Here is a 17,744-nt window from a genome sequence, read left to right on the forward strand (position 1 = left end):
GACAAATTTTTTTTTTTTGTTGATAAAAATGAGATAGAAATGGAAAGAAAAAAAGAAATATTTTATACAAAAAATGAAAGAAAAATATATATTTCTTTTTTAGACTAAATTTAATAATACTCTAGTTACTTTTTATTAAAAAATTTCCTTCTTATTATATTAAAAACAATAGTTGTTTACTTGAGTTGCACACAATAATAATATATAATAATTAAACAAAATGGTAAAAACAAAAGGCGATTACTTAAAGCTAGAGTTTTAGCCCTCTTACCTCGATGGATATGTTCTACGGCTATCTCGTACTTCCAACCCAGAGTCTTTTTTTAATGTTTTATTATTTAATTATTACCTAAGTCGTCTTAAAATTCTTTAAATATCATTAAAGTCCAATTAGTCCAAAAGTGTTAGCATTTCTGTCCAAACCCCAAAAAATTAGAAAAATAAAATTCAACATAATTCCATTTTTTTTTTAATTTCGTGTTTTTTATGGCTAATATTTTAAATGTGAAGGAAGGGCAATATTGTCATTTCATATACCCAAATACTCCATTTCTCCGCTAGTCAAACGGTCAGCCCCGAAAACAAAACCGCTCCTTAGTGCACAAAAAAGAGGGGAAAAAAACCGCTAGTGGTATTCGAATCATACCGCAAAGCAAGCGTTATTTATTTATTTATTTTTCTCTCCCCCTCTCTATAAGCTGTAGCGCATGATTAACGAGAAAACTCTCATATGCCTACGTGGCATTCTCTAATTGGTCCATTTCGGGTCGTCGGGATTCACAGGGACATCAGCCAATAAAGAAAACCCAGTCACTCTCATCTTTCTCTCACTACGAAAAAAACACTCTGTTTTTATTTTCTCTCTCTGTTTTTTTTATCTTTCTCTCTCTAAACTGTGTTTTTTCTCTCCACAAAATTCCCATATTTCTTCTTAATTTCTCTCTCTTTTGCTTACGAAAATCCCATATACGCATTCACCAATGCATGATCTTCCGATCCAATGCAATTTTGATTGTTGAGGCTCTGAATTTCCACCGAGTTTGACCTACCTGATTGACTGACTGAGTAGGAAATTCTTTTTGTTGGTGAAACTATGTTGGAGGCAATGGAGAGTTCCGTCAATGGCGGTGGTTTCTCGCAGTTACAGAGCTATGGAGACAGTAGTGAAGAGGAGCTCTCGGTGCTGCCACGTCATACTAAGGTGGTTGTCACTGGGAATAACCGTACTAAATCGGTGCTCGTTGGTCTTCAAGGCGTAGTCAAGAAGGCTGTTGGACTTGGCGGGTGGCATTGGCTGGTACTTCTTTGGATGTTTTTTTTAAGTTTTGGTGGAAATGGGTTTTTGGGATTTTGTCTGGAAATTAGATGCTCTTAGTTTTTGGTTTATAATGTGGGTATTTTCTTAAAGTTTTAGTGAATTCAAATTTGATTTTTCAAGGTAATGTAGATTCAATTTGAGGTTTTTTAAGATTAAATGTTTTCCGTTATATTCCTTTTTTTTTTTGGGTGATTTTGCATTGAATCTTTTTCTCTGCAATACAATTGCATGTCATGTTTTCTAAGATTTATTTTGAATAAAACTGCAAATTTGGCTTTTTCTTGTCTAAATTTGCTTGAATTTAGATACTTATCATTCTATCTAATAAAAATAATTGGTTTTTTATTCGTCACAACTTGCAAATTTGAGGTTTTGGATGTGGGTTTTGATTGCATGTAAGTGTCTGTCTATGGATCTGGCACTTTGAAGTGTTTTAGCTAATGTATGATGCTATCCTGGCATTTTTACATTGAATTTTGATTTTTTGAGATTTATTTAGTTTTTTTTTTTAATTTGTACTTGACCTTAGTGTTTGAAAGCATTGCTATATTCATTTTTAAAAAAATAAGATTTCTGAGGGATTTTATGTTTATACTGAGATTACTTTTTCCATTGCATGATTGGGTTTTCTTGGGATCTTGTTGTAATTGATTTTGGAGTGTTTCTCAATAACAAACCCATATCTTATTTTCTGAATTTTGATGTTGTTTCTGCTTAGATATCAATCTCTGGAGATTTTTGGCTGTTCATCAGCTATTCAAAACTTCAATCATTTCTTCACTTGACGCTGCTTCCTTGGTTTTTAAGAAAATCTCGCCCCCTTTCTTTTTTGTTCTTTGTTTTTCCAATTTTTGTAACTTTGATTAGTGGATCGCATGATTTAATATGCGATTAATTCATGGCTTGCTATAAATGATTATCATGCTTGGATTCAAGTGCGACTCTTTAACTGTTGATTAGCTGAAAAGAAGGAGCTGGATTTTTTTCCTGCAGTTTGCTGCTTTTTCCTTATTATTGCTGACTTGTTTTGACAAATTCATAGATTTCTGATTTCCCCTTGAGTTATATGTGTTGTAGACATGTGTGTCCTCGATTTAATATGAGCTAGTGGATTGAAGGACAAATTGACAATGTTAATTCTAACAGATTGTTTTATCAGAATCCTGTAATTTTCTAATATATTTTGGCTTGATACTTTCCCAAAACTTGGGTTTAATTTAATTTGTTTTCATCTTTCTTCCCCTCATATTCTTTCGTGCCAAAAATTTGGAAAATTGTCTCCATCTGGATCCACTTCTTGGAGAGTATTAGTGGATTAGCCATTTACCTTGTAGCTGATAGCGATATTTGTTTGTCTAATTAATAAAACCACAGGTTCTTACCAATGGCATAGAAGTAAAGCTACAGAGAAATGCCCTCAGCGTGATTGAAGCTCCTACTGGTAATGAAGAAGAAGATGATCTTGAATTCGAAAACATGCAGTGGAATGGTTCAGACATGGGTGAGTTTTTTTTTTTTATTTCTTTTTTCCAAAAATTTTATCTGCCCCCATATTTTAGTTTCCAGGTTGAACTGTAAAGCTGTTTAAAGCCAAAAACAATATTCAAGAATGGGTTCATTATTTGAGTCTAAATTGTCTTTGTTTGTATGCTATTTTCATAATTTCATTCATATATGTGAATTTTTTTCAAATTTTCACTATTAAAAAAGATATTTCTTTTACTTGTGCTGACTTTGGGGCACTATCAAATGTTGTGCTGCTCATATGCTTTGTCGTGTGTATGACCTTTATGTCTGGGAAGGGGAGTGGTATAATCCTTAATGGCTTTTCATCTCTAATAACACTTAGTGTTGTTATTAACTATTACTCATACTTAATGCTTTTGATATTATGATTTTGGATGATAATTTTTTCTTTTAATGAAAAGTAGTTGAAGTTGGTACATAGGATCCATTGTGTCTTCACCTTTAACTTTCACTATTTCTAAAAGCTCCAATGTCTCAATTTCTTTATCTTTTTATTGGTCCCACCACACTTTTTTTTCTAATCCTGTTTGTTTTATCTCTCAATTTCCAGCATCTGATGACACTCAAAAGTCCCAGAGATCGAGGCATAGAACACATAAATCGACCGGGTCTTCTCACAAGACTATGAGCAAGTCTCTTTCTTGTGACTCACAATCTAAGGGGTCTATTTCCACACCCCGTGGGTCCATGGTAAATTAATTTTTATGATATATTTGGTTTTATATATAATTACTTTTTGATCTGTTGCCATAATAATAAGGTATTGGAAAATTATGTCAGCTATCTATTCTTTGCCTAATTAGGGTTTTGTTTTTGCATAATATCTCCCTTGTAGAAAGTTGACCTCAGCAAACTAGAGATGGCTGCTTTATGGAGATATTGGCGACACTTCAATCTCGTAAGTCTTTCATGGAGAAACATTAAATTGAATTATCGGCATCACCTGTAGCACATTTATAACAAAAGAAAAGAAAGTTTAAATGTAATTGCTTTTGCTGTTGCTAGGTGGATGCCTTCCCCAATCCATCGAAAGAGCAACTAGTTGATGTTGTTCAGAGGCATTTCATGTCACAGGTAACTTATTCAATTGCTCACAGCTTCTGCTTGATTTTTTCTTTCTTCTTCTTCTTCTTCCATTCAACTGTGCACCTGATTGCATTCTCTCCTTGAGCTGTGAAACTAACACCTTTAACTGAAGGTTGAGTACCAACTTTATTTTAACTGGTAAAAAGAACTTTCTGTTGAAAGTTCAAAAGGAAATAAATTGTAGCTTAGATATGATAAGAAGTTTCTAGTTCTTAAGTCAATTGCGATATAGGTTTTCTCATCCTTTTGAATAAGAATGAGATTTGATGGTTTCTGTACAAGTTCTGATTCCATGATAAAAATGCCTTCTGTTGGTACAGCAAATGGATGAGCTGCAGGTCATTGTGGGATTTGTTCAGGCTGCAAAGAGATTGAAGACCGTTTGCAAATGACCTGGAGAAGAATTATCAGAAGGCTTTCGTGTTTGGTTCGCAACGCTAACAGATACTGGTTATCCTAATGTCCTCTTCCCTCGGTAGTGATATCTGTAACATATGTATTCGTGGCTTGTTTATCGTTCTGGTCCCCCTGTTAAGTAGGTTAATATTTACTTCCAAGCTATAGAGGTTCTTCCTTTTTGCTAGAGCAGTTATGTAGATATAATCCAAAACTTGGTTCCAAGACCTGTATGAAGTCCTTGTGGCTTCCTTTCTAAGCTTTGCTTGAATGTATTGCTGACTTGTGGGAAGTGGATTCCTTAAAATGTATATATATCCTTATTTCTTCCTGTCTACCCCTTATTTTTTATTGTATATAAATCTCGAGTTGGGAATTAAGCTGATCAATATCTGCCAAAATTGAGTAGATATGAGAGAAAATAGTGTAAAATGGAAGAAAAACAGGACCTTGATTGCAGAAACTAGAAACGGAAAGAACAGGAACTTGGAGCTTAATTCGATTAGTTTTTTTTTTTATGTAGTAAAAAAAGGAAGAAAAGATGCAAGATTTTAATTGTATCTACATTTTTCATGGAATTATTGAAGTCACATGCTTAATACAAAGTGGCCAGACATAGAAGAAAGTCTGATTTAATGTTTCGTAAAATTTCCATTACTTTACAGAGAGGTTGCTATCCAACTCCTAAGAGGTGGGTGAAGAAGATATCAGTTCCCTCCTTTCACCATGCACCATGTTTTGTTTTGTTTCCATTTAAGCTTTGCAAAGATCCGTCACATTCGTTGTTCCATACAGTCCTAGGATGTCCTAATAGGTAAGATATCAGTATCAATTTGGGACCCATCTTCTGTCCATTTTATTTTAACCGTCCTCGACTCTCAAAAAAAAAAAAACCAGAAAAGACGATTAAGCAAACAAAAACCAAGTTATGTTCTTCGACGAAACTTTCATAGAAATTTCGCATTAGCCACTTGTCAAAGAAACCACTTGAACCATTCAAGTTTCAATTATTTTATTATTATTATTTTTAAAACCAATAAAATAAAAAATTACAAATATTAAATTTAAAATTATTAAATAATAATATTAAAAAATATTATATAAACGGTGTTTACTTAAAAATAATTATATAAATCAACCCAATTTATCTTCTATCATTTAGCTAAGAAATGAAAGGTTTGCTCTAGACTCTTCATAGTCCTCAATTATATGCTTCTTTTTATGGTTCATTGCAGCTAGGAATACAATAAATTTAATAGGCTTTATTAGGCCAAATAAGGCACTCAAATGGACCCTTGTTTTCCCTAGTTAACTATCTCCAATCCAACAACACTCCAAACCCAATGTTGCTAAAAAAGGCAAAGGTTTTCGCTGTTGATTCTTAACCAAAACAAGCCCAATAAAAGGGTAATCATGCAGGTGAATTTGAGTGCCCCACCAGCAATTGATGGGAAAGAAATTCAGTCATTGGAACTAAGTTGGTTGGTGAATTTGTGCATTGTTAGCAATTTAAACCATTTTTACTGTTTTTTAAGTTCTAAAGAAAACTACTACTGCTAGCTAGATTCAAAGTCATGAAATGGCCCCATGTGCCCTGCTATTTTTATCGCATCAGCTTAAATTTTTGTACTTGAAACACCGCCCTTCACCAAAAATTTATAATGTGCCCACTCAACCACCGCTAGGCTCATTTCTCACACTTGAAGTTAGTACCCATTTTACACAAATGGTCTCTTTTCTTTTACCTGCTTTCGTTGTTTATCTTCACAGACTGAAATGTAAATGAAGATTTTTTTATTATTATTATTTTTTTATCGACAAGCAATATTTCAGTGGATTGAGCAGCCCAAGTGTGAATCAATATGCCCAAGAAAGACACAAAATGGACTAACTAGCATGATAAGGAAAAGCAAGTCATATATGGAACAATCAATGTGATACAAAATAAATTTGAAATTCAAATTTCATGATTTATAATTTTTTCTCTTTTCACAAGATAGATGACTTTTGTAAAACAAAAAAGTAAGTCGGGTCTAATTAAATACAATGAACTTTGTATAAAATATCATGCTTCAATTTAAATAGGTTCCCCTTATAATTTATATGGACGCATATTAAACTCTAAAATATTTCAAAATTTTCATGGATCAAATCATATGCCTGATTACTTTGCATTACACATGGATGGCAAAGCAAAAGCTAGAAGCCTTAAAGCATCATCAAACAAAAAAAAAAAAAAGTTTTTTTATTGTTTGTCATAAGTTTGAAACACGATACGATAATATGATATAAAAATAATACAAATAAATGATATAAAAATAATATGATTTAAAATTTTTAAAAAATTATAAATAAATTTAATAAAATCAAAAAAATTATATTTTATATTTTGTGTTGATATGACACATTATTTACTTATAAAACTTAATATAAATATAATATTTTATAAGATATGACAGTACGAATTATTAGATCTAATTTATTATATTATAGTTTTTTATGATCGTTTCAGGCTCTTTTCCCTTTTTTTTTCTTTTGAACCATGAATCAAAAGCCCCCACAAACGAAACGTTGCATTTTCTTTAGCTTCCATCTCGACAATAATTTCAAACCCATAATCATCATTTTCATCTCAACAACATCTCGACAATCAGCTAGCACTGGGAAGGTCTTGTCTTGTGCCACCCTCACTTGCCATTTTCGTCTTCATTGTCCGTATTTTGGAAAAGTTTTCCCATTATTGAATTTGTGATGCAATTTCCTTCAAAGACAGAGAGAAGATTCAGCCTCTTTTAATCAAAGATTCATTCTCAGATCCCACAATTGTAGGAATTTTTTTTTTTTACTTTAAATTGTGAGAATTTGAACCCGAAATTAAGAATTTGACACTCTATTAACAAATCACCCAGTAATCTTAAATTAAAAACTGTTGTTTTCAGATTAATGGCAGAAGGTCATTTGGTCAAAAGATCTGTATCCATTTTCCCTTATTATATTCAACAACAACAGCATTGGTTAATAATTTCAAGGAGTATAAAGCAAAAGAGTTCAAGGTCAGGTTGCAATCAACAGAAATTACGTGAGTATTACATTCAGGCAACGATTTTTTTTTAATAAAGTGAGCTTTTCTTTAATGCTGGTAGATGGAAATAAAAGTCAATTATATATTAGAAAGTGTTGCATTATCTAAAAATGGCATCAATCAGCGAATGAACATTAGAGTCCTATTTAAAAACTACTCCGTTTTTGCAATTTTGCTGTGTTGGCTAATGCTTTCCCTCACGTCATGAAGCAATTTAGAAGGCTTTTTGAATAAGAAAGTTGTCCATTACGAGTAATATGATTTATGTTGATCATTGCAAGTTCCATCAACATCTACGATTTCCTTGCTTCTACGAATTTTCATAGTTTTTGCCTAGCCAATAATGAATGAACTAATGTTGTTATGATTTCTTTTTTTTTTAAATACTCATGCTTAACAGATATTCAACGCATATGAATCTGAAAGTATGATTCTCCAAACATATGAACAAATTTAAAAAAAATTGAATATACCTATGTTAGATATGTATTTGTATCGATATTCATCTCGAAGTCAAGTAACGGAATAAACCATAGTTTGCTCCATAGATTTTTTTTCAGTCCTTGAGAAGGAAAACAGAAGAAAAGTAATATATGTTGGTTATGGACCTGAAATTGATTTACATGGAAAAAAAAAAACAAAGGAAAGGACCAACCCAATTGTGCAAGGTAATTAACTATTGTATTTCAGCTGGAAAGTAGGCAGTTTTTAGAATCTAATTATACAGTAATTGAAAAAGCTTTCATTCCCACATGGCAACCAAGATTATCCTATAACATTTTGGTTGGAAATTCTTCATGATGTAAGCATATCCACACGAAAAGGATACATGAATCAATTCCCTTTTCAAGTCATCAGATAGGTCAAGTATATCTTCCTCTTCCTGAAAATATGAAACAAATGATGATATATATATTAAGCATTGTATTCGCCTAAAAAGTTGAAAGGAATTTTACAAGAAATAAAGATTCATCAATCAGACAAATGGAAGCTGTCCTCAAACACCAGCACAAGAATAAGCGGGTGACTGGTTCAGATGCAAAAGGTAAACGTATCCCCAACAGCATTCACACAACTGTAATGAGCGAATTGTGCACATTCCTTTACAAATTAAAACAACATGAGCGAAATGAGGTGAATTATATAACCTTGTGTTAAGACAAATGCTTTGATTATATTTTTCTGGTATATGAAATTGTCAGATATTGAACTGATTGAACAAAATAAATAAGAGTATAACATTTTATTAACAAATTACGTGATTGTTAACAAATTTAATTATATTGAAATCACTGTCTTTATTTGGTAGAATTCACCTACTTCATGTTAACTTTTCTACACTTATATGTTGATTAATTTGTTAATATCTTTAATTGAGGTTTGTTTGATCATATTAATATGTAAGTTTAAGTATGCACAATATAACGGGAAAAAGAAAAGCCTTGGTGGCTTAATTCGCCAAATCCGATATGCCAATGGGAGCTGCATATTTAAGCTACCAGTTGGATTAAAGAAAGGATTCGACCGGCCTACAAAAAATGTCAAAGCTACATGTAGGAATATGTGATCTCACTCAAGTCACTTTCTGTTATCAAAGAAATGACACCCAAAATCAAAATGAGAGAGAGAGAATCCATTGCTATAAATTCAACTATAGTAGGTAATTATGGGGCAGATTTGAGGCCATCTTTACTGATACGCCGGTTCCCTTTATCAACCCATTGTTGGAAGAATCAAAAGATTATCCCAATTCATGCGTAAATATCATTTATTTCTACTAAGAAGCATGCGAGCCTTCCTTCAGAATCAGAAGCTGGTTCTTTGAGTGCGACAATTGACCTAAATCTATGTCATATACCGCTTTGTTCAGTCCTGTCAATTTACAATCAAGTTGGGATCCCATTGCCCGCAATGTGACAGTGATTAAAGTCTGATTACTATGCTTTCTAAGCCTAGCAAAACAAAAGCTCATAATGCAATTGCTTTCTAATTAACAAATTTTTCTTAAAAGCAATGCTTTCCTCTTTATGCCTCGAAAGGGGATAGTGTGGCTTGAAAGCACATAATATTCAATGGTAATTTCGGTGCCTGAGACATCAAAATGTTCTAATCCATCATACAACAAGCTGAATTGACTAATAACTCAGGAAGGCGGTCTGCATTATGCAAAGAAGTAGATGATATGATGGCATCTAGCAATTCAGATGAGTTTATTTCTACATGTAGCAATTGGCACTCAAGATGATGTCATCGTCCAATTCAGTGGAATCCACTCTTAATTTCGGGTAGGGGCATCTTCTCTTTCTCTCCACCTGCTTTCATAAATATAATGAATAATTGCAGGTGATCCTCTTGCCTAACCACATTCCATGGGATCTCTGATTTGACAAAGACATGCTCAAGTAGCAAAGGACGGTGCAATTCTTATCTGGAAAGAAATGCATGATTGATTGGACAAGTGCCTTCCCTCTTGTTATTGCGTCATTGTTCCAATACACCGTAATTCAAGGACTAGGGGTTGAGTGAGTGGCTCTTGTAGCAAAAAAAAAAGAAGGGGTTTGTTTTGTCACAAAAAATGCCGTCATTGATTAGTCTAAGGTCACTTTCCATCAAACAAAACATAACATAACCTTACCTGGACCAAAGAAAGATTTACCACATCACTCTGCATAGGAATTTAAATTTAAAATTTTTGTGTTTTTTTTTTTGCTTTTGACGGATGAATTGTATCTTTGAGGTAGTATCATTTTAGCTTGTAAAATGGATAGCTTGTTCAAATCAGATCACTTTTTTAATATATTTAACTCTTAGCAAGTAAGGAAATTAATTAGTTGCATGATTAAATGGTAAGCATTAATGGTGGCCGATGGAGGAAATGGTGCAGTACCGTGGCGGATTTCCACTAGGTAACAGAGACCCCCCAACTTTGGGAAGTTCCCACAATGGTTGCTGCGGATTGCAAGCCGATATTTAGCCCACAATTCTAACATGGGATGCTGTCTGTTTTAGTGTAGGGCACAAAGGCAGCCAAGATACGTAGACAAAACGTGATAGTGTTTCAAACCCAAAATTGACTTACTGCAAAGAAAAAGAGTTTATTTATACTGTTAAATTTTGCCCAGGAAAAAAAAAAAAAAAAGGGAAAAAGGTGAGGGTGATATGCGCATTGCATGTGTGAAAATGGGATAGTAGACTTCCCACCGCCACTAGTGTCCAAGAATATCTCAGATGGAAATCCAACAGCATGACTGCATTTGTGATTCCAACCGCAATTTGATCAATTCTTTAATTCTTATTCAGTGACTTAAAAAAGGATCGTAGCTAGGGTGAATTTCTTTCATTCTTTCATGGATTCTTTCTGATGTTTTGCCTATCATCTCCTGTAGCTAGAAATCGTCCCTACCTCCCTGGCATGGCTAGGAATCTTTAACCCACTTGAATTAAGAATCTCCACATCCCTACCCGCCCCCCATGTCAATTTTTATGTAAAAGCAATCCAGTTCTAGTTTATTTTAGTATTTGTTAGCGATATTTTAGTGTCCAAAAAGTAAAATAAATTTTTTCTTTCAAAATATAATATGGAAAGACATTATGATTATTTCGTTTGAACTAACATATTAAGTTGATTTGAAATCTTGGGATCCAAACTTATGTAATATGTCGGTAAAATATTGAAAATAATTGTGTATTAATTTATTATTATTTTTTACCATAATCTTTCATTTTTTTTGGTTGAAACCATTTATCCTTAATTCATAGTAGTAATAGTTTAGATCTTAGACAAGTATTTCCGCTTTACCTTTAAGAGGCTTTTGAAAAAGAAAAAAAAAAAAAAACTTTTTGAAAAGCATATATCTTTGCAATTGAACCTTGAGCATGCAATGCATAAGCCACAAATAATATAGCCTTGATTAGCCGTTGCTAAGAAAAAGAGAGTTGCGTAAAGGAAAAAAAATAAGCATTCATTGAATTAATTTATTAAATTCATCAAATTAAAATTTTAATTTATTAATATAATTATTTTTAAAAAATGATATTTAATATGTTTATAATTAAAAAAAAAAAGTTTTGCTCAAAGAAAATGTGAAGTAATCACGCAAGCATAAGGGACAGAAAAATAGCCGGGAAAATCATCCAAATATGGGTGTGAACGGTCTTTAAAGGAGATATGCACGTGCATCACAATATAAACCAATTAAATTTGCGTTTGGTAGCTGTAATTGTTGAAAACCCAAAGCCAAACTGTCGATGTTCTTTGCCAGAGACATGCTCTTTGGCATTAAGCAACAAGTTGGATTGAGAAAAACACAAGCTCTCTAACAGCAGGGCATGCGAAGGAATGAGGCCCAGGTTAATATGAATTATTATTCCTTTTTTTTTTTTTTTTCCATTCACCACAAATAGACACCCAAATAATTAGAGAAAGAAATGAAGTATTAATTTTTATTAACAATCAAAGTAACATTTTATTTTATTTTTATTCAAACTCAGAAATTCCATATATTTTCTGTTAACCAAATGTTTAAATACACCATAGTGATTGATATCAAAGTAATTTTTTTTTTTGGGGGGGGGGGGGATAAATCTAATTACAGCTCGTTCTTGAAGCAGAAATTATGTAAATTTATCATTTAATCAAATGTTCGAATACATTAAAATGAAATTATATTGATTGAATCTTAAACAGTGACCCTAAAACATAAATTACATATTATTATTAAAGAAAGTAAATAAAATTGGAAAAAAAAATTATAGCAGTACTAATTGAGAAATAACAGCAAATTTGGTCTTGATTCCGTCGTTAACACCCCTCAAACTGTGGACATTATAAATTAACATAATAATCTCGTCTAATCAAGTTAATACAGTAAAAATTTTGAAATCTTGATTTGAAATTTATTATTAAAATTTGACTCGAATTTATCAAATTTAATTCGATATAAAAATTAATTTTTTTTAATTTATTTAATTAAATTTGTTTAATAAAAATAAATTTAATTTTTATATTTAATTTTAAATTCGATTATATATTTAAATTTAAGTTTCAATTCAAATTTATATATGTAAATATATATATAAGTAAAATATTAATTTTTAACTAAAATAATAAAAATATATTAAGTTTAAAAAATTTAATTAACTTTAAAAATTATTCAAATATTTAAATTTAGCTGGAGTAATAAATCAAACTACTCAAACAAAATTTAGACTCAGCAATAATTAAATTATATTCAAATTTTATCAAATGAGTAGCTCGGGAACATTGTTGTATCATCTAGACCCTCCTATAAATATAGATCCTCCCCCACCAGCCCCATTCAACGCAACAATCCCAGAATCCTCTGTTGTTTAGAACTCTCTGTTCCCTCGTCAAATGGCGCTTCGGAAAACGCTCACGAGCTGTCCGTTGAGCGGTTACAGATCAGTTACACTGCCGCTGATCACGGCTGGAAACTCTCCGATCTTACTCCACAACATACCCCGGCGAGAGTACGCGACCTCGCCCGATTCCGGGGAGAGAGAATTCTTTCGACGGTTCTTCCACCGGAGGGCTTCCGAACAGACGTATCCGAGATTCTCGGAGATTTTCTCCGTGCCTGTCGGGGAAAAACTGAGAGAAAAGCTCCGAGGCATTAACGTTTCCGGAGATCGCCTTCGGTTGGGAGGAATTACTCCACCTCCGCCGACGGATTTCACTACCGGCGAATCTTTGGCTAAGATTTCGGTTGAAGATGCGAGGAAGCTGTTGATGGTTTCTCAATTCGAGAAGCTTAAAGCAAAGATAAGAGAGATTCCAAAGAGTTCGATTTCTTATTACGAGTTTGCTCAAGTCTGCCTTGAAGGATGTGGAAATGAAGCTCAAGCTTTAGATTTCGCCAAAATGCTGGATCAGTCAGGAAACGTCATCGTTTTAGGGAACGTCGTTTTCCTTCGCCCGGAACAGGTATAAAATTTCTCACCGGCCATCGCCGTAATGTTCATGAATGATTAAGACATGATAAGGGTATTGATTGATTTTTATATTCCGACAGATGGCTAAATCAATGGAGACCATAATTTCTGAATCGATGGCACTCCCAAATGACCCAAGAAGAAGAGAGCTGGAAGAAATGGAGGAACAAAAGGCTCGAATAGACAAAAAGGCCAAGGCTCTGGTTCGTGGTGAGCTTTATTGTGGGCTGGGGTTCCTTGTGGTCCAAACACTCGGATTCATGAGGCTTACGTTTTGGGAACTGAGTTGGGATGTGATGGAGCCCATATGCTTCTTTGTCACCTCCCTTCACTTCGCCTTGGCCTACGGGTTTTTCCTCAGGACCTCCATAGAACCCTCCTTTGAAGGCTACTTTCAACGCCGTTTCAAAGCTAAACAAAAGAAACTCATGAAGTCCCACAGCTTTGATATGGAAAAATATAGTAAACTCCGCCAGGCATTTTATCCCAATGGCTTGCCGAACTTGGATCGTTTCTCCACCTTCAAGCATGAAGAGGAGGCGTTCCTTTAACGCCCGTGCAAAGCAACTAGTGGAGTTTTTCTAGTACTAATAAAATTATACAACACGGAAGAAAATTTTGATTACATAATAATGTGGATTGCCGGGGGCTTTGATATTTGAATGAGAATTTCCTTTCAAGTATCGAATGACCAGACCAGTTATTTTCAAACGTTATCGAATGCAAGAAGCAAGATCCACATGCATGGTAGTTTAAAGTTTTAACATTACTTTAGTTGTACAGCAAAGAAAAGGCTATGGCTGTATGGCCCAACGATCTATTTAATAGAAGCCTTAAGTTGTTGTGTATATATATATATAGAGTGAGATGAGCTAACTGGCTTTCTATGAGGCCCATGTGTAGGTGGGGTTGAAGACCTGAAATCCCAGTTTTTTAGGCCAGGCCTTGGGTTAGGTCCTTCTCAAACGATCCTGTAAACTGGTCCACTCTTTTCTTGTGAAAAGGGAGGTTGTGAAAAATTACTAAAATTTCTACGAACAATGGAATTTTTTGTAATTTCAAATTCAATTTCTTACTTCACATTTTTCAATGATAAGGATAAGGATATTGATTTAATAAATAATTCTAAATTTAATTTAATTGATTTATATGATGATTATTTTTAAAACATAAAATAAAAATAATTTCGAAATTACAAATCATTGTTTGCCAAATAAAAAAAACTTATTTATATGTCAGAATAAGCAATTGACATAAAAAGAATCATTGTTTGCCAACTAAAAAAAATGATTCTTTATATGTTAGAATATGTAATCTGTGATTCACATGTTGGGTTTTGGACTTTGTTCTCTATATGGTCATGGACCATATGCCATGCACTTTACCGACTTTCAGGGTTAAAGAGAAATGGGCTTCAATCTGACAAAAGAGACATGGGCTAATACAAACAAATCGAGGTCCAAGAGGGTGATGGCCTGCTTAATGGCAACTCTTCAACAATGCAAGACGTTTTTCATGTTCCTTTCAAATGAGTGCTGTCCTCTGCACCATTTCACCTAACGACCATCATTTCCTTCTGCTTTTCTTACCAAAATTTCACATCCACAAGCTCGATAGATTTCAAGATCTCTACCACTGCTTATTTTGGAAGCCCAAAAACAAAAAAAATCAACTCTGACTGCTCACTTTATTTTCTCGAGAAAAAGATGTTTCAACCCTTTCCTCCTGGGCCATTTCCATCGAGTATAGAAGAAAATGATTAGAGTTTGGTGCCCACTTGACCTCGTTTTTTAAAGCTAATATACACACACGAACATGATTTATCCGCAACAAACCATGACCCACAAATTTAAGATATATATTTTTTATCAACATCCTTTTAATAAAGCCTGCTAGTCATTCATCCCACACGCTTGCTTCATCAATTTTTACTGTGATTAAGCTGTTTCTTAATCACTTTCAATATAATGTAATTCAACCCGTTTGATTACAAATAACATATTTGCTTCTTCTGCCAAAAAAATCGGATGTTAACCCTCCCTATCTCCACTATACCATACCACTTGAGCTTGGCTCATATGACAATTTTATTGTTAAAACTTTTGGGAGCAAATATGGTATCCGAATCCAACCACTCCATTTGTATATACGCTAAAGCAACAGTTCAAAAGCAAATGTTATCCAACTAATCAGCCCAACAACTCTCCCAAATCTAGTAATCTTTGGTTGTGGTGTTAGACCAAGCAACAAATCATTTCTCTAATTGTATGTTTCATTCATTTTCATTTTTTTCTCTAAATATCAACTGAATATTATCTCATATGACATAAAATATGGTACATGCGGCTTTTTAAAGTTACAAACGTATAATATCATTTTTTGAGTTAAATTGATAGGTGTAGGGATTAAGATTAGAAATTAAAAAAAAAAAAAAATTTCTTTCTCAAATGAGTCCTCATGGGTCATATATCATGTCCCAATTCCCCTGCAATTATACATACAAGCAATGTATTTTGGTTTTATTGAGTTGCTATGTAGGGCATACAAATATGACGAATTGATAAAAGGTCCTAATCCAGAACTTTTGTGAATTAGAGCTCTGCTAATTATTTTTTCTAAGCATATTGGCCCTTGGGGAAGAATCTCTTGACTTCCCTCTTCTCCAGCATCAATATAATAATAAGAACTTAAATCTTTTACCAACATACTCCAATTCATCAGTATTAAAGAAAAGTAGCGCTCTGCTTTTCCAGCATTATTGTATTCTGAATTCACTAAAATAAACCAAGTTTCCAGAGAGGCCCACAGCAAACAAATTCTACAGATTTCAACTGCCGTTTGAAACCATTGGATGATTGAACAATTGTTTATGTTCTTGTCATCTAATGGCTGCTAGATGGCTTCCATTATCTCTTGTCATGTGGGAGTTTCCACTGTATAATCTGATCAATATTTTAGCTTATTGTAGGAGCTGGAATGCAACTTGTCAATGTCTGAAATAGCAAAAACTATATTTTATAATAACACAAGTTGCAAGGAGCTCTTGCTGTAATAATGTCGGCAAAGAGGATAGCTAATCTTTAATGCTGCTTTTATCTCCTTGTTTTGCAAGAAAGGCCCACTCCATCCCGAATCTGGGGGAGGGGATGAAAACATTCTTTTAATGAATGAATTTGAATTCCGAAAGGATAAAAATTAATCAACTCGTATACGCAATAGGAGGACATGGTGATTAAAACAAATACGTCTTTTTCACTGGATGTCTTACAGCTGCACCCAAAAAAGCCACTTCTCCAAGGTTGGCAAGAAGAAAAGGTGTTGGCAGTTACTTGGATACCGGCTATTAGAGCTGTAGATGCTAAAAAGAGCATGGACCAATACTATATATGATAGCAGCCGGCCTGTTTCTTTTCCTACGGTTCAATCAGGAAAATTTTGCAAGGAAAATGACACAAATATGGGAAAGCAACTGAAAATTCAGCTCATCAGTCACCTCCACAGGGTGTCGCAAATTTAGGACCTCTTTCCATGTGGCTAAGACTAGAAATGGGAGTACCCAGGTCAGGTTAGCCCCACTTGTTTCCCTATAAGTTTACTAGTCAAAGAAAAGAAACATGGTGATGCCATTCCATAATGCAAGGGGTTCCAAGGTCTAAAACTACTTGCTAGCTGGCAGGAGTGCAAAAATGTTCCAGGTTTCATAAATATTTATGATTTATGACCCTCTTTTGGGTTTGGTCGGATGAAAGAAATAATCAGGTACACCACCAAATTGAAATTTCAGATGGATGACCCATTCTTCATTTTAATGATTTGATGGAGCTTTTCCTTTTTAGTTTGGCATGTAGCATATAACAAACCAATGGCCCTGGTAAGGGCAACCTCTCAATAATGCAACCACCACTATCAAATATAAATTTTCTTTCCAAACCCACATAATATTGAAAATTCCTAGAGGCTAATTCTGCAAAAGGAAAGTCAGGGCTACGAGCCCTATGCCCAATTATGCAGCCATTTTTGGGGGCATTGGATTTGCTTTGCTTGTCTACAAGAAATATGCAGGCAATCCTGAATGGTGGTAGGCAACCTAATATATTTAAAATAGCAACAAAATAAAATAAAATAAAAGATGTCAAACCCAACTGTTGAGATCCAAAGCTAGAAGTACAAAAAGCAATGTCAAGGGATTATATAATAATCTAAGAACAAAAGAGAGAAAATCCCTCATTTGATCTTTACGACCTAAACAATTTCAAGAAAATGACAAAACAGAAGTTCTGCCCTGCCCACAGGGTAAAGCCATTTGAAGTAAAACTCAAATGGAAGGTTGACAAGGATTATTTCATTTCCCTGTGATGAGATCAAACTTTGATTAATTTCTCA

At 33.7% G+C, this 17,744-nt stretch overlaps 2 protein-coding genes across 2 annotated transcripts; both read left to right on the forward strand.

Annotated features, from left to right (window-relative positions):
• The first annotated feature begins 829 nt into the window (after positions 1–829).
• Positions 830–4,664, forward strand: LOC111314814 (uncharacterized). The gene is made up of 6 exons (XM_022916430.2): positions 830–1,297; positions 2,693–2,819; positions 3,396–3,535; positions 3,681–3,743; positions 3,851–3,919; positions 4,252–4,664. The coding sequence occupies exons 1-6, from the start codon at positions 1,094–1,096 to the stop codon at positions 4,321–4,323; spliced, it is 675 nt and encodes a 224-aa protein (XP_022772165.1). The 5' UTR covers positions 830–1,093; the 3' UTR covers positions 4,324–4,664.
• Positions 4,665–12,729: 8,065 nt separating this feature from the next.
• LOC111314815 (calcium uniporter protein 5, mitochondrial-like) lies at positions 12,730–14,429 on the forward strand. Its single transcript, XM_022916431.2, has 2 exons — positions 12,730–13,353; positions 13,442–14,429. Exons 1-2 carry the CDS (start codon positions 12,784–12,786, stop codon positions 13,910–13,912), a joined length of 1,041 nt encoding a protein of 346 aa, XP_022772166.2. The 5' UTR covers positions 12,730–12,783; the 3' UTR covers positions 13,913–14,429.
• The last annotated feature ends 3,315 nt before the right edge of the window (positions 14,430–17,744 follow it).

Source organism: Durio zibethinus, chromosome 20, assembly GCF_047325235.1.
Source record: "Durio zibethinus cultivar Kanyao isolate XHJ-2024 chromosome 20, ASM4732523v1, whole genome shotgun sequence".
Classification (NCBI taxonomy): domain Eukaryota; kingdom Viridiplantae; phylum Streptophyta; class Magnoliopsida; order Malvales; family Malvaceae; genus Durio; species Durio zibethinus.